This window comes from Clinocottus analis, unplaced genomic scaffold (genome assembly GCF_023055335.1).
Source record: "Clinocottus analis isolate CAN_PGR_092001 unplaced genomic scaffold, fCliAna1.0.p SCAF_15, whole genome shotgun sequence".
In the NCBI taxonomy this organism is placed as follows: Eukaryota; Metazoa; Chordata; class Actinopteri; order Perciformes; family Cottidae; genus Clinocottus; species Clinocottus analis.
In genome coordinates this window covers 10,557,176-10,574,757 of record NW_027175876.1, presented here as the reverse complement: position 1 = coordinate 10,574,757, position 17,582 = coordinate 10,557,176, and the positions used below count along the sequence as shown (strand labels likewise).

At 43.8% G+C, this 17,582-nt stretch overlaps 3 protein-coding genes across 4 annotated transcripts in view; 2 read left to right on the top strand and 1 right to left on the bottom strand.

Annotated features, from left to right (window-relative positions):
- Nucleotides 1-1,930, top strand: part of ryr3 (ryanodine receptor 3) — a 98,301-nt gene extending 96,371 nt beyond the window's left edge. Inside the window, exon 106 of the mRNA XM_068577744.1 lies at nucleotides 828-1,930. Within this exon, the coding sequence (XP_068433845.1) occupies nucleotides 828-923 (96 nt within the window). The 3' untranslated portion in view covers nucleotides 924-1,930. The remainder of the gene's footprint in view (nucleotides 1-827) is intronic.
- Nucleotides 59-17,582, bottom strand: part of aven (apoptosis, caspase activation inhibitor) — a 25,566-nt gene continuing 8,042 nt past the window's right edge. The window contains exons 3-6 of the mRNA XM_068577747.1: nucleotides 4,003-4,073; nucleotides 3,459-3,554; nucleotides 3,017-3,329; nucleotides 59-2,256 (exon numbers count right to left, since the gene is read on the bottom strand). Of these exons, the coding sequence (XP_068433848.1) occupies nucleotides 2,099-2,256; nucleotides 3,017-3,329; nucleotides 3,459-3,554; nucleotides 4,003-4,073 (638 nt within the window). The 3' untranslated portion in view covers nucleotides 59-2,098. The remainder of the gene's footprint in view (nucleotides 2,257-3,016; nucleotides 3,330-3,458; nucleotides 3,555-4,002; nucleotides 4,074-17,582) is intronic.
- chrm5b (cholinergic receptor, muscarinic 5b) overlaps nucleotides 16,582-17,582 on the top strand; it is a 13,298-nt gene continuing 12,297 nt past the window's right edge. The window contains exons 1-2 of one of the 2 annotated variants that reach the window (XM_068577745.1): nucleotides 16,582-16,948; nucleotides 17,037-17,452. The gene's annotated coding sequence lies outside the window, so the exon portion shown is untranslated. Of the gene's footprint in view, nucleotides 17,453-17,582 lie in introns of both variants that reach the window. The other variant, XM_068577746.1, reaches the window with a different exon arrangement.

The window sequence follows — 17,582 nt, the reverse complement described above, 5'->3', positions numbered from 1 at the left end:
GCGATGCATATTACGTCTGATCAATCTTAAGACCAAAGGAAGGTTACAGTAACTTCAGTAGGTTTCACTTGTGCAACATTTCAACCCACTTGTGATGTTGCATAAGTTCGGCTCAGCAGGAGGAAGAAGAAGCAAAGCGTGGGTTCACTTTGCCTCGGACTTTTGTTGATATTAACGTGTTATTGCAGTGCACCTGAGATTCAAGTTGCTTTTATTTGATATGCATGCACTGTTCTTATGTCACACATGTAGTGGAGGAAAAATAAAAGGCTTTGTTGCAGTCACACAGCTTTAATGTTGTCAACACACTTTGGGTTTTCTGCAGAAAATAAAGCTCAGTTTGGTTCTCAATACAAACACTTCTGAATGATGCATTCACCTCCTTGAGTACATTGCGTATGTTGCCTGTTTTACCAAATTTGCAACATTCAAGCTATGCAATATTCGATATCCTGTTGCTCATTTGGACATGTGTCACTAATCAAACCACATGCAGTGCTTGTATTCCACATATCCACAGAGCCCTGTAGGATCCTGGTATGAATTTGCTATTTCTACATTTGTGACACACATTACAGTCCGTGCTTATTGTCTCGATGACCCTTTAAATAGTCTATCACTCATAAACCTAAAACATTGTTTACATACTAAACTATGACTTTTTTTTATGAACTACAAGACTCTGACCATTAAGTGAATACTATTTTTGATGAACATAATCCTCAGTCATAGTGCTGCTCACCATCGTGCCTTTAGCCTCATATGTCAGGTTGATGGCGCCGCTGTAACTGCACATATTCAGATTAATGTTGTCTTCCCCCCGGCAGGAGTCGTACGTGTGGAAGTTGTACCAGGAGAGATGCTGGGACTTCTTCCCCACCGGAGACTGTTTCCGTAAGCAATACGAGGACCAGTTGGGTTAGAGAGGGCCGTGCTTGTGCTGTGCCTCAAACACGCCTCTCTGCCGACCTTCTATCTGAAAGAGACGGTGAACTTGACCACTCTCTAGACTTTGTCTGCTGCCATGGTGATACACACACACACACACACAAAAAAAAATATTTCAAGACCGACTGATGATTGGACATTTGGGATCGGCGCGTCCGAGTCCTCTTCCTCGTTACCGAAAACAAGTCCCTTGCCACGACGCCTCTTATATGCAAAGTCTCCTTTTGGTTCTGATTCACATTGCCTTTTCACTCGCTTGACCCCGACCTGTTGCACAATTTGTTGTGTGTGGACGTTTGATACTCGAGGAGGGTTACCGCACGACAACTGAATGTCTGAATATGCACAATTTCTAGGTTAACGCCGGGATGTTAGTGTGTCACGTTTTAACGAACCCACCGAATGGATGTGTGCTTGGAGTAGGATCCGTATCGATCCAGTAAACATTACCCGACATGAGTGAAACCTAATCTGCCTTTTGAAATCCGTCAGATGAGATGAGGAGTTACAGAAAACGGTTCTTCCAGGACCGGAGACGACTCGCTTTGGGTGTCATCAAAGTGCCTTATGAGAAACTATGCAACGAATTCATCGTTTTTGTCCCTCCTGACACAAGCTGTGCTCCTGCTCTGGATTAGTCACGAGCAGATTTAGCTCAAGATAGTTTTTGCGGCTTTTAAATGATAAAAAAAGAGAAAACATTTGTTGTATAAAATCTAGATACTTGTGTACATGTAGCTTAGTTTGGTTATTTCTAAGCTGCATCTTGCCCGCCTGCTCTTCTGTCCACAGTAGGAAAAAAAAAAAACCGAAACAGAGGGAAATGCACATAGTTCAAAGATTTATTGACGATAAAAAGGTTCACTGCTATTGTATGGCTATTTGTATGTATGTAGTAGCTTTGTGGTAAACTGCATTTCTTTTGATGAGGGGGAGGAAATAAATAAAAGCAATTGACGCAATAAAGCAACATTTCACTTTCTCTCCGTCTCTTTTTGAAACCGATTCCTCAAACGGTGACAATCCTGCAATGTGTAACTTTCACAAGGAACACATTATTCTCTAAAAGAATGTAACAGGAACATTTCCACACACGTCTCCTTATATACATCTTGTGTCTTTAATCAAGTCCTGTGCTCGGCGGCTGATGTCAGGAGATCATGCTGTCGAGCCAGTCCTCCAGGTCTTCCTCGGTCATTTCCTGCCTGACAGAAGCAGACTGTGGCGGCGTCTGGACATCTTTGTCTTTCACTTCATCCATTTTCTCCTCCGTTGACACGAGCTCCATCTCCGTCACTTGCTCACACGCTGCATGAAAAAAAAAAAATACACGTAGGGAAAAAATGTGACTTACCAAATTATTAGTTTTGAACATTAAATATTTGGTGGTTCAGCACCCGTCAGTGCGGAAAATTAATTTCTGAAGACGGATATTGCATTAGTGGGATTCTCCAAAGAGAAAATGTCAGACAAAAAAGTAAAGTATGTTTAAAAAATGGGAAGTACGTGAAAGGGAATATGTTGAATGAGTCATACAAAGTCAAATCATGGTAAAGTAATAATTTGAAAGAAAATGTGAAAATAGACATAATACAGTGTTGAAAAACTATTTGAAAAGGTCAAAGTAGTGTAGTACGCCTTAAAAATGTAACAAACCTCCATAGTATGTGATAAAAACTAATTAAAAAACACGTAATGTGAATTATGAATAAAGTCCCACTATAGTATGGCATAACAATATCATTTAAAAAAGGAAAAGTAGAGTATGTCACAGTAAGTTATATAAATGTCAAGAGCAGTCGGGGTACAATAAGTCCGTGTTATAGTAACAGCACCTTGAAATTAGCCAATTAACACGTTTTATCTTCTGTCACCTTTTGACAGATCCAGACTCGGTGTTCCCTTTGTCTTGATCCTCGCCGAGCTAAACTTAGCGGTTGTTAGCTGTAGCTTCATACTTACTGAGCAGACATGAGGGGTTTCATTCCTCTCGCGTATCGCTCCACGTTTAAAAGTTAAATCAAAATACCGTAGACGTTTGAAAATAAAACAAGCGGACGATACTCACTTTCCTTTGGAAGCGCACTCTCCTCATCTGCGACACTGACGGATTGGCTCCCTGAAACATCCCAGACTGGTTTCTGTAAAGTGAGCAGCTGGTCCAGCTCCTCCTCATCATCATCATCATCATCGTCCACCGGAGGCTCTGCAGCGCTGGAGGAAACCGGTGAGTCCGAGCTTGACGCTGGGTTTGCAGCCACGGGGACCTTCTGGTCGGCGATGACGGTTTTTAAAGCCGCGGGCGGCGTGATGGAGGTCGCTTTGGGCATCGCCTGCTTCAGTGTGAGGGTCAGGGTGGGCAGTTCTACTGGTGTCGAGATCTGAAAGCGTAAGGATGATGCGACAGGGAATGCAATGCGATCAGAAATATTGAACCAATGTCCCACATTGCAGAGACAATTAAATAAAATAATAAATCCCAGTGCACTATATTCATTCAGACAGAATACCTGGAGCAGCTCAGCCTCCAGGTTGAGTCTCTGGTGGAGAGGCACTTGTTGAAGGCACTGGGCGAGCGCTGGCAAGTCCACAAACACTGCAGACATCTGCAGAGGGAACAGGAAAACTAACTGAGACGCATGACATGAAATAGCTGCTGGTTTGACAAACGGATCCTTTAAAATGCTGCATTCAGAGAAGACTGACAGGGTTTAGATCTACAGCCACAGACCACTGGATCTTCATCAGGATACAGAATCACAAGCCCGGCATGAAGTAAAACTATGATTAACGTATTATAAGAGGTCTATTCTGTGCCCTGGGATGTGAAAACGTCAATGCACCATGGTAATACTTCATATTCTACTAATATTACAAGTGCAGGTCAGTACCTCTTCGTACAAACCGTTGGCGCTCTGGCCGAACGTCAGGAGAAGCTGGTTTGAAGCTGGCAGTCGGGCTCAACGATGATTATCAGTAACGTCTGTTTGAAGGATCCATACCTGACAAAGTGGAATCCATGAAAGAGAAAGAAGATGCGGGATATAGATTTACCTGACTGGCTGAAGACGAGTCCATCTCCCAGTCCTTCTCTTCTGAAAACCGGAATTGAGTGAAGGAATCCCCTGAGAAAGAAACGGACCAGAGTTTGACATGGAGGCGCTGCAACAGGACGCCGCCTGCTGTGGTTCAATAAAAACAACACGTATCTTTTTCGATTTATTCATTTCTCTGAAACACAAGGACAGCTCCAGGCCCATGTGAGCCGGGGGGGGGGGGGCTTCACACCGAGAATGTCTGAAATGCTTCTGCAGTGCTTCTCTGGAAAAGTTAACAGCTCTGTGTAAAGTGTTGATCAGCATGAGAGTTAAAGCAGGCGAGCATGTGACGCCACTTTGCTTCCAAAACACTGACTGGCTGAGGGCTCTCGTCATTACAAAAAAGGCGCTGGGGGTTGTATTATTATTATTAATAATCACACACGGCAGCAGCAGCGAGGAGACAATTTTCAGAGCTGTTGAGTGTTTAAAAGCCAGAAATCAGACACGCGGGCGAACGAACGAACGGGAAAACCGTCCGGAGAGAAACCGCTCAGTCAAAACACGACACGTCCAACACAAACTGCTTAACGATGGAGCGCCGAGTCCCATGTGGAGCACCGCTGTTAAAATAAATAAACTCCTCATGCTGTGGCTGTTCACCGCGAACCAGAGCACTGAATACTTTGAGATGAAGTAATCTCTGTTTCTACATAGAAGGAAGAAGTACTTGAACACTTGAGTGGGGGACTGTGAACAAATCTATCGCTGTTTGAGGCCCTTTAAATAAAGGCTGGATCCTTTTTTTTCGCTTCATAATTGGCACACGAGGACCTAAGTAGAAATGGCGTGTACAGTATAAAGTGGTCCCCCGTCTCCTGCAGGATTCCTGCTCGTGCACCGTGTGTTTTCAGTTAGAAAACACAAACATTTGAAGTGGGAAGCCTCGGCACCCGGGATGAGGATGTGCAACGCTGGCTGGCTTCAATCGCAGGATGCTGAAGCTGAACCGTGTGCAGGCGACGCCGCTCCGCCACCGAGTCGCGGGGCACAGCGGACTCCGCTCGGGCCGCCGCACACAGATGGAGCGCCAGCGGGAGACCTGACGGAGGCAGCCCTCTTTGTTTTGTTACACGGAAGACGCCGCGCACCATCTGCGGCTGTCCTTGATTGCTCGGCTGCACGGGGAGCGGAGCGGGTCAAGTGGGAAGAGGCCGCCAGACGGGCCGAGGGAGCGCGGTTTATCAATCGAAGCATTATCAAGGTCACAATGGCTGCGAGGCGGGGCGGATAAGGGAAGGCGACGGGGACGTCAGCTTTATGTGACGGCTGACGGGGCGGACGCCTTCATGTCGCGCCGCACGGGCGTCTGCTCGCGAGGAGATCGACTGGCGTTCACCCTGGAGGAGATAAAGCCGGCATATTAACCTGTGTGGTGGACGGAAAATCGAAAAAACCTAATCTGGAGGAGATTGTTTGGAAACAATATTCTGGGCGCCTCGCTTTTAAAAAAAAAAAAAAAAAGGAAAGCAGGGAGACATTAACGCCACGACAAAGTCAAGGGAGAGGCGATCAGGGCGACACGATGAAGTCCTATTTTACTTCACCCGAATCAGCCATCAAACACTTACCGAGCACATACCTGAGAAAACTATGAACGCATGAAAGAGCTCATATGTATTGAATATGTGTGTCTTATATGTATATTTTAAGTCCGATTTTTTTCAGGATTAGGAGCAATTTAACAAAGAGCAGCTCAATAGCCAAGAAGTTCCCGTCGGAGCGTTCAGGCTCCTGAAGAGATGAAACAATGCAACAATATTATTTAGAGAAACTTCAATGAGCAATAACCGTGTTGTGAATGTGTCCTGTGTCGTTTCCCCTGAAGATGCTTTTCCCCAAAATCTAAATGAAGAAATGTCAAAACAGAAATGTCAAAAAAAACATCCCAATCCCATATTTTCTGAAATATATCAACCCAAGAATACAAACATGGATCAACATGTTTAACAATACATCATCTTGGCTGATATTATTGGCATATCACAAACAAATATTGGTATCTGCAGATGAAAAGTGATAACTGTATTTCATGAATATTTGATCTCAATTCTTATGCACTAAGGACATTTTTTTCTCCTATTAATGCGACTTAAATTTCACAGTGGATAACCTGTTTACTGATTCGTCTCATTCTCAGACATCAATGTCAGAGTAAATTACCCTAAAACCATTGCAGCTCCTTTCATGGAACACAGAATAATGAATTAAAGAGTCACGTTATCATTCAGGCCACGATGTTGTGATTCATCATCATCAAGAGCAGGAAAAGCTGCATAATGATGTCTTTTAAATGTTAATATCTCCGCTCCGGTGTTAAAGTAACATCCACTCCTCTTGTTTTTGTTGACAGAGAAACTGAACTGCTAAAAATGTTTTCTGCATCGAGTAGACGTGACCCTTCATGTGGCCTCTCACGCTCTAGTTTCCTCTTTTTTCAACTCCTGCTCCTCTCGGTTTAATATCTGCGTAGTCCCTAATCCTCCTCCTCATCCTCCTCCTGCTGCTTCTTCACCTCCTCCTCTTCCTCCTCCAGTCTGTCTCCAACACACAGGACTGCTGACACCGGTGAGCTGCCTCCCTCCTACGGCCCGCAGCCCAGTGTCATCCTGATCGGTGTCCATGGAAATACCATCCCAGGTAGTTCAGGGAGCGCTGACACAACCATGGCAACAGCTGCCGGTGAGGATGAGGAAAAGCTTCAGTCAAACCTCCAGGAGACAGAACGAGAGAGAGAGGATTGGAAGAGGAGGAAGAGGGGAAGTGTGTGTGAAGAAGAGAAAGGAGCGAATGCAGAAAAATGAAGAGAGCGAAGGCAACTCTTCATTCCTGCTCCTCCAAACGGATCCAGGCTGACAGAGCTGGAAGAGCTCTCGACACCTGCAGCCTCACAGGCGCCTGAGCTCTGTGGACAACTCAGAAAGCCCTCGAGTCAAACCTGAAGACCAAAACCAACGAGAGCGACGACGACGAGCTGATCAATGGCTACAAAACAAACAGCGGACATCACCTTCTCAACTGTGCACATTTCTGACTTTCCTCTGTTCTGCGTCACTGAACTGAATATCTTTGGTTTTAGCTTGAAGGTCGAATAAAACGAGACGCTGCAGGTTCTCACATCTGGCATTCCTTATTTCAAATGTAATTGTGAGAATAGCTGGCAGATGAATGGATACATCCGCGCCACATCGTGGCTGCAGGAGCAGATGTTGGTCCGCCACTTTGGTCCGGACTGAAACATCTGGATTGCCGTAAAAATCATCTTCAGACATTCATGGTCCCCGGAGGTTGAACTCCCATGGCTTTAATGATCTCCTGACGTTTCCCTGTAGCGCCACATCGGGGTGTGTATGCTTTACAAACAAGATACCAGGACTCCTTAAAGCAGTACCGATACCAACAGAATACTTTGTTACTCTGCTAGCGTTAATATTTAATTATAACACAACTTAATACCACAAAACACTTCCTCCAACTCAAGATGTCTGCAATCTGTGTTATTAATGAATCTAAAAAGGAGGAACTATCATTAAAACACGAGTGCTCTTAAACATTAATCTCATTGTTAAAACCTCAGCCTCAAAGTAAGTGAATGAACGTCATGGAGAACAAAACTGAAATGAAGTTTATTATGAGGAAACTAACACAGCTAATGATAGAGTATGTGTTTAAGAGTCTAAGAGTGTTTATCGAAATACTTTTCTTTCTCTTCCAGAGTTATTTTGCGGTATTCATTTAATTATACTTGACAAGTTGTTTTCCTAAATAGTTTTGTTGTGTTTAGTTGATGAAAGGAAAATGAGAGAAGTTGTAGTCTGATCAAAAGTCTCATTAGCAATGTTGGTCCAGAAAGCAAAAAGTCATGTTAAGAACTAGATGGACACATTTTCACCAGGAAAGAAAAATAAAAACCTGTGAGACTGTAATTATCTGAAGAGCCCGAAACGTTTTCTTTCTCAACGCTCTGACTTGACTTGTGTTTCCGTCTGTGAGAACATGCTCAGATACAGCTTCTTGAAAAGAAAACGCTCTTCACACTTTCGGTTCGACTGATTTCTACCGGTTCCCAAAGTGTTACACGTCTCCTCCACGTTAGAAACGACACAAATAAAAGCTGCTTTGGATCGACACATACATCTTTTGATTCGCATTGTTTTGTAAATTGTAAGACAACATCACATCACGATTTAATTGTGAAGAATGTAACTTCTACTCATAACCGGAACCGGAAAGAATTAGGCATTTAGCATGGAAAAATGACTTTACGGATTAATTTAATAACATAACTGTGCGTCAGACTGAAAGATCCACAGCTACAATCATGTAGTCATGCGTTTATTTCTTTTTCTGTCATTATTCAACTTCACCCGGAAACATTTAAATTACCTTTCCCCCCGTCCTGCCGAGGAATTTGGTTAAATATGACTGTGATAACTAAAATGCCGGTAAAGCTCCCGGCGTCACACTACACAACGGATTAAAGATCAATTCACAACTCAAATGACTGTCTAAGTGCGTCGGTTGGGGCGGCGAGTTGTTCCACAGCGAATAAACACGGCATTACTCATGCTTCGTTCTAAGTGGCTCGGCTGGCATTGTGTAACTCCTGTGTGATGTGGTATCCTGTCTCTTGACACCTCGCTGGCTGAACCCCACATGAACAAATGTGGCTCTTCGCTCGCTACCCGGGCTTCTCTGAGCTATCTATGGCTCGTCCCCGCTCTCATCTTTTATATTTGGGATGTGTTGCGGCCTCGCTCCTGCCTTTTCTGTTCCGCTCGGCTCTTTTCCTGCTCCACTCAACTCCACTCTGCTCTCGCCCTGCCGCTGTTCATCTTCACCCCTCCCTCCCTTTCCTCACCCCCTCCGCCTCCCCCCTTGTTCTGCTTTGTAAGACTGTCGAGCTCTGGCTGCAAGTCAGGCCGAAGATAAGGCGAGCTGGATGTGCATCGCTGTGCTGTGGACGGGGTGATGGACTGAGGAAATGCATATGCGATGTCGCGAGGAGATAACCACGTTTGTTATTTGACTTTCCTCTCAACGTGGACCTCACAAGAGAATGCCACCAACATGTACACTGCGGACTCCTCTTTGATCCTGTATCTACTCATCATTTCTGTCGTTTTACAATAAGACATGTGAAAACATGTGCAGGCCAAAGCTTCCTTAAAGGGAAAAAATGTGCTGCGATTGTCTGTTTCATATTGAATATTGAAATTGAGCTTCATTTAAGAAGAAGTATGAAAGCCGTAATAAACCAGCAGGCGGACCGTGACGCTCGATACGGGGCCGCAACTCTGTGTTGTAATCCTAAACAAAACACTGGGTTTCATGGGCGTGTCCCTGTGTCCTGTTTGCCAGAGCACGCCGCTGTTGCCCTGTTGGTTGTGGTGCCGACAGTCACACACACACACACACACACACACACACACATCCTTGTTAAGTGAGCCACACCTTTCGTATACACAGCTCCTTCTCGGAGCACTGGCTGGTTGAACATGCGAGCAGCAACAGCTCCGCTGCTCAGACTCCACTAACACCCGCAGTGAAATGTTGACATTTGACCCGACTGGAAGAGGAACACACTCCTTCCCTGCTCCCGCTTTCCCTTTTTCATCGCGCATCAGAGCAACGGCGTGTGATCGGTGAAGGATTACTGCTCTTTTAAACCGGCTGTCGTGGCAGATCCTCACTGGATAAGAGAGGAGATGGAGCGAGAAAACCTGATGGAGTGATAGTATTTGTGGGACAAATCCCGTCTGATCGGTGTTTGACAGCACTAAGGGGAGCAAACTGTGAGAGAAAGATAAAGGGAAAGATAAGGGTCACAGATTGAGGGACGATGGACGAGAATAAAGCCAGAAAGAGAAATACAGACCGGAGAAAGCATGAAGACCGTTCAGAGGAACTTGTTGCAATCTATGGAGCCGATCCTCCACCCGAGAGCCACGGTAGCTCCAGCGTGCTCCCTGTCACGCCTTTTTAACTAAACCAATTAGCCTAACACGGCACAGAGACCCACTACGCATCGATAAATCACTGTCTGCCCTAATTGCAATTAAAATCCTGAGCAAACCAGGCGAGACAATAAAGAGGGCTGAAGCTATTTACTCTGAACTTTTAATGGTGATTGCGGGAGACTGTGTTTGTGACAAAGTCGTATCAGAAGAGCTCCGCTCAGACGGGCTGTCTGTGGCCGTCCGGCTTAAGATGCCAGGATGGACTCAATCATAACCACACAGGCGGTACAGACACAGTGACAGCCAGCAATAGCTTTGCTGGATGTTATTAGGCTACAATCCGTGTTGCTTTTCATGTTTTATATTAATTTGCGGACGACTGCGATCAATAGTGTTAACGAGAACTATGTGGCGCCAGCGCCGCGCGTGTACACGGTGCTTTGATCCATGTCAATGGGATAGCCACTTCAATACCTTCATGTTTTCATGTGACATAATAACAGCAAAAGCATTCAAATAATAATCTAAAAAAGGCATTGTAAGCCTGACTGATGGAAATATATTGACAAAAAGAAAAGTCAAACTGAAAAGAGTGTAATAATGTTAGACACTTAATGCACACGCATAGAAATTAACACAAAAATACATTTACAATCCTAATATACCTAATACTGGGTTTATTTTTCTAATGTGGAACGGGACATCGGCACAGTCTTTGACCTCACATCAGAAATCACTTTAGAAACTGGAGTAGGACTTATGATTTTGTTTGTTCGTTTAGAGAGCAGTAAATCGATAATTATGGAAATGGAATCAACGTCTCCAGAGTCATCTTCTTTTTTTTTTACGTGCGAGGCAATCAAAGGAGTCCCGTGATGCGACAGAGGATATCGACAGGAAAGCAGGAACTGGCCACCACAAATACGAAATCTATGATGATCCAAAAAAAACAACTACAACTTCTCCAACTGTGCATCAGAACTAATGAAAACACTTTCAGTCTCACGTGATGTGGACCGCTGTTGGAAATAAAACCACCCTGACATGACTGCAACAGCGACACATAAAGGAAATGCGAATGAGACACAAACTGACCCGTGTGACACATGTCATATTAAACAGGTCTCCTGTGTGTAACAGTGGCAGGGAAACAATGCAACACAGCTAATCTTTAGACGCAATACAAAAACGGCCATTTCAGCACGAGGCAGCCCGTCATCACCCGCTTATGGCAAACGCGTCGCTTTGAAGCCGTTCTCTTCGTGCCTTCAGACGTCATGTAGCTCCAGATTGATGAGACGCTACGCAGGAGGCAAACCAGCTAAGACCGAGCGTGTGATTCGGGCTGACATGTAGCCTCCCGGCGCCGGTCCCATCGGCCGAGTGCCGGGACATCTGGGTCCCTCATTATGAAGATGCAAAGGAGCCTCAGCGATGATGAGTAGATGCGTGAACAGCTAATACTGATCAAAATGGATCAATAACATGAACCTAGCAGGCAACACTGAAGTGTCTGAAGATAGAGCCGACAGGGACATAGAGGACATTGGAGTTGTTTAGCGGCTTTAGCTAATTGCCATTCTTCACCTTACAGGATGCGAGCTGAGAAAATGCTTCCTACACACACCTGGTGCATTGTATTTGTGAAATTGATTGGAAAACTGTGTTTTTGTTTTCGCAGGCGAAGCCTACAAAAAGGCCTCAAAAGGCCACAGGAAGAGAGGAACAACGCACCCACAGGCAGCTAAATAAAGACCCGAAGATCGCCTTATATACTGTAAGCTCCAAACTGCCAGAAAGCGTGAATGTTTCAACCCTTTGAAGACTTGAGCGGATGAAATGTGACAGACATCGCAGTGCTAGAATCCAAACAAGACATCCTGAGCAGCCACCCCAGTTTGATTTATTCGCTCCAGAAATCCAGAGTTCCTGCGTTTTTGTAGTAAATTCATCAGGAGACACTCATAACTGTCTGAGTCTGACTGAGTCATGATGCTGCGGTCCCAAAGACACTAAACACACACACCACCCGCTGCACTCTGCTCAGACTTACAAGGTCGGAGGAACATTGATTGTGTTCGAGGTTACACAAAGACAACGTGGAAGATTCATTTTCACCAGATTCTTTGAATCTTATGAACTAAATATTGTGCAAAAGTCTTCTGGTGAACAATTTGCCAGAGTTCATAGTGACGACTTCAAATTTAAAGTGAAAACCATACTTACGTCAACAGTAAACTGTATACATGTACTTCCAGCTGTTTATTCTGTATACAATATTGCCATTATTTTACTCATACCAGCAGTATCTTTAACAAACTGGAGATTATATTTATGTATGTATGTATGTATGTATGTATGTATGTATGTATGTATGTATGTATGTATGTATGTATGTATGTATGTATGTATGTATGTAAAAAAAAAATATATATATATATATATATATATATATATATATATATATATATATATATATAAAAAAAAATATATATATATATATATATATTTACTGCTTATTCTAGATTCTATATTATTTAATTAACTGCTAGTTGAAGATAAGAAGGAATTGATGGATTAAAATCTATTCAACACTGATGTGAGAAACATTATATTTTTTCTGTGTGTGTGTGTGTGTGTGTGTGTGTGTGTGTGTGTGTGTGTGTGTGTGTGTGTGTGTGTGTGTGTGTGTGTGTCTAATCACATTCCACTCTGTCCAAAGCCTTGTCGGCGTCTAGAGAGATTCGAGGTCCTATGAGTTCGAGGGCTCGTACACAATATTAAATAAGCTATTGTTAATAAAGCCTGTGTGGGAAGGGGAAATTAAAGATGGCAGGACTGTTTCCAAACACACAGCCAGTAGCTTAGCTAATATTTCATAGTCGATAAGTAATAAAATTGGGCGGTGGGAGCCGCAGGAGACGGGGTCTTTATTCTTTTAGCATTAATGAAAGCTTTCTGCGACGCTTGGAGGAGAGAAATGGTGTCCAAGGTAAAAGTGGGAATGCTGATCAGGAAAGGGGATTGATGAGCATTAAACTCTTGTAAATATCAAATGCCAAGAACACTTGAAACATTGCACCTTGTGAAATCTCCTTAACTGTGATGGGCACATCCTATTGGAGATTGGCAGTTGGAGTGACACATTTCTATCATTGATATATATCAATAATTTAATATTGGACATGGCTGGTGTGATCGTGCTCCACTCGTGTGACCAATGACATTTAATGGAAAGTATTTTATGGTCTGCCTCGACGTTGTGAGGCACAAATGCCCCGGAGGGAACTCTGCTTGTGTTTTTGTTGGAGCTTGTAATGACTCTCGTTCATCTTGGTTCCCCCCCGACTGCCGCCTGAGATCACACATTCATACTCAGAAGGCTCTGAGGGACTTTGAAGGAGCAAGACAAACTCTCAAACATGAGCAGTGGGGCCCGTTCAAGATGGCGCCGCTGCAGAAGCTAATCGTGCTATTGATCCGTCATTATCTACATTTGAGGGAACACAACTTCAGTGAACTTAAGTAGTTGGAACTCATTCAAGTGCGACTTGAAGCGAGTGTCATCTTGGTTTGCCGGTGACACCGACGCCTGTTGAGAGACTCAGGCGCACACTGTTTGGTGTTTGTTCCAATAAAGGCCGTTTGACTGGAGACAAACGCTACGTTTGGTTGGTCACAGCTAATGAACAGCCCGAGTTGACAATAAATGCAAAAACGCTGAGACAGGACGAGAAGCTGGGAAGCTCTATGTGCCATTATTATCAGCACCCTCCATTGTTATTTACCACAAGACCAGCAACAGTGTGGGAGGTGGCAAGCACACAAAGCAATTATCTATAATTGACGCACAGAAGCACACCATTAAATTACTCTTTTTTTTTTCTTCTTATCAAACCGCAGTCTTTAAATAATTGGCTCAGCTTTTGTGAATTAATGGTTATTTGAGACAGCAGCTCTGACACAATTACATTAAAAAAAATCAATAGTCATATTCATCGTTAGTATTTTGACAGCCTTAAAGGCTGCACACAACAAGAGAATCACTTTGGTTTCATGGAAAGTTTTCCCCATAAACTCAACCGTGCGCTTCACTGACGGTTCCACAGTCAGGTGGAAGCCACAAACCACATCGCTCTTCTCCATCTGAGGTTCAGCATTTCGTTCCAGCTCCGTAGCACAAGCTTTCCTTTGGGAGGCTGAGCAGCACGATACCCGAGACCTTGAGCGCGACCTTTTGGTTTAACAATTTAAATACTGGGAACCACCGCTGTAGTCTGTCTCGAAACCGACACATTTCTTTGCTTCTTCGATATCATATAGACGTCAACGAGACGGGATATTAAAAACATTCAGCATAATCTGTGCTCAAGCTGAATCTTATTCTTGGCCAGGCCCCACTCAAAAAACAAAGAAAAGGCTACTTTCTTTCTTTTTTGGCCTTCCTTTCTTGCTCTTAAAAAAACTGACTAACTAAAAACAATTCATAAAATGTCATTACAAAATAAATCCACCGTCTTGAATATTTGCTTTTTGTGCTACCATAATTGAAGGCTTAAGTAAATGACCTACGATAACCTCTCTTCTCAATAAAAATTGGTGGTTAACAGCAGCGGGACACAGTGCTGATGTCAAACTACAGAAATCAAGCAATCCCCTGTATATCCGTGTGCCTCACATCCTTTGTATCGCATACTCCTGGTAATCAATAGCTACACAGGAACATACATAATATATTAACATGAAAACAAAACGGTTTCAAAGAAATGCACTGCACCCGGTCTATTCAACCGCTCCAATCCCACAGAGAGAGGATGAAAAGCTGTGGTCCTTTCAGGACAAGATGTGATTTCTGAAGGAGCCAGAAAAACGGTGGCTCTTCAGTGCAGGCGAGTATGGGCGGGAAGATGACGAGCAGTGGTCATCAAACCCGCCATTATAATAAGTGCATAATGAAGCGACAATTTTCAAAGCCAATAAATTTGTTGTGGTGAAAAGACGGATTTTATGCGTGCATGACGTTTCACAATGCACACAATTTTATCATTTAGAGTTTAAAAGGGAGCTCCATTTGTACTGCAGTGTTCCAACATGGAGCAATATCAATATTAGTTGCATTCATTAAAAAATACATATGTATATTGTGTGGTCTAATCAGTATCATTAAAACAGTTAATGGTACAAACACAAACCAGATTTGTTTCGATTGGGACAACCCCATCCAGCTACACAATGCCCATAAAGTCTGCCACTCTTAAATTCCCACGACAACTTAGCTTGAGGCGTTAACGAGCTAATATGCTCAACAAGCCTCTTGCAAATAGTAGATACATTTTATAGGAATGAACTTTTCTACTCTTACATCATACAATGATACCAACTCATTACATTTTCCACATGGCTTTGAAGAGGCTGAAGTCAGAATCTTCCTCACAAAAAAATGGATATTATGGTTGTTGTGCTGGTAATACAGCTAAATAGCATATTAGCATAATGTTAACTGATTGTATGAAATATTACTCAAGTTATAATACATTATATTTTGCTTATTCTGTGAAAATAATGCGTAAGAGCTCCACTGTGGGAGGGACACAATATTGTGCACAGGTGTATAACACAACACGTCGTTAATTCATCTTTACCGATTGTGGTACTAAGAGCTAATATGCTAATAAGAAGTAGACCGACAAAAAGCTGCATTGATACATCGACTGATCTGAGCATATTGTAGATATTTTGGTATTAGTGTTTATATGGGCCGATGAGCAACAACAAGCTGCGGTGTTTGTGGCATTTCAAAAACAATCGTTATAATTCCGTTTGGCCACCAGGGAGCGCTGACAAGTGCATTTATTATTGTAAAACGTCTTCGTCAGTATGCATCTCAGTCCCAATAAAGGAATCTCAAGGGATCCACATCAAGATCGTTTGCTTACGCGTTCATGTTTCCGTTGAGCACTGTCGACCGATATATTCGGAAATAAGATATTTTAAACTCACAAAGTTCAATATCAGCACGAGTCCCAGTAATCTTGTATATTCAGGCCAATACAACGTATATCATCTCTTCCGCTCTGCTTTTCACTTACTTTAGTGCAGCTGCGTATGAAGAAAAAATAAAACTAATTTAGTTTGCTGCCGCTGTTGCTGCATCTACAGTCATAAGCTTATGTGAACAGCGAAGGTCATACCAACAGAAACAGAAAGCACACACTGAAAAGCACTCACTGCAAGGCCAATGGAGGCACTTCAGATTACCTGCACACTGAAATCACCAATGGCTGCTCCCACAGTAACTCACGCTACTTTTTTTAAAAAGCCGATCAACACGTTGGAGATTAACGAATTCACCATGAAGTGTGATGTAGCCAGCAGGTGTGTGAATGCATTTCCTCTCTGATGAAGACAAACAGCCGTAAGCAAAAAGCACACGGCGGCCCTTTCTGAACCGCTGCTGACATCCACATGGACTCCTCCTCCGGCTCCTCCTCTCCTCCGCTCTGCTTCATCCTACTCCTCTACCTCTTCCTCCCTTCTCTTCCATGCTGCCCAGTGCTCATATACGGGATGAGGCTTCCGGCCATGTGGGAATTTCTCCTAATAGTGGCTCACGGTTAAATCTGCCTGTTGGTACGGACGCGTGTGCAGCGAGCAGCAGCCTCATCAGACGTGGCGAGCAGCAGCCTGCCTGGTAGGAGGGGAAACAAAGTCATCCAATCTGTGCAGCCTTGAGGATCGAGGAAGCTCAACTCCGCTTCGCCTGCCAGTGGAGCTGCTCAAATTTTGCAGAAAGAGTAAGAAACTGTGACTTTTGCTGCTTTCGGCAGTTTCCCAGAAGATGACGAGTTTATCTTCGATGAAAGAGAAAAGCCTTCGATGAGATCTTCACTTGGTTACTGCTGAGGACCAGGAGTTCTCGTAATTCACCCTTCTGTGAAAAAGGTCTGTACAGCACCAGCGAGGCACCGAAGCTGCCCCGTCACATGGACACTGACACTGAACAGCTGTTGCATTTACCATCTTTTCTCAGAGACAAACCAGACGGCTCAGGAGCGATACCGCTACGACACGACGATGCAGAACAACTTGTTTGCATCGAAGCGCCTCGCACTTAGCAACTGATGAGGATGAGAGACCGTGTGATGACCTACCTGTATTTGACAAGAGTGTTTTTCACCTCGTTGGAGAGAGGAGCACAGAGGGAAAAAAGTCAGCGAGGGGGAACAGGGGAGGAGAAGAGCGAGCCAGTGAGGGAAGGTGTGAAGCCGACGCTGTGAAAGACAGAACTAGAGAAGCTGGGAAAGAGAGAGAGAGAGACAGAGAAGAGAGAGAGGAGAAAAAAAAACTCTGCCAGACTGAGGGAGTACAAGGAGAACCAGCGTATCAAAGAACTGGCCAAACGCCCATTTAACGCTGCAGGATTGTGTTTTGTCAGAGCCATACAGGGTGAGTATATATTCTGTTTGATGTGGATATTATGACAGGAAATTAAACGGCGCACAGGAGCAGCTGTCAACTTACTGTTCAGTCGAATCCTATTATAAATTCTGGAGTTGTTACATTTTTTATTACTGAA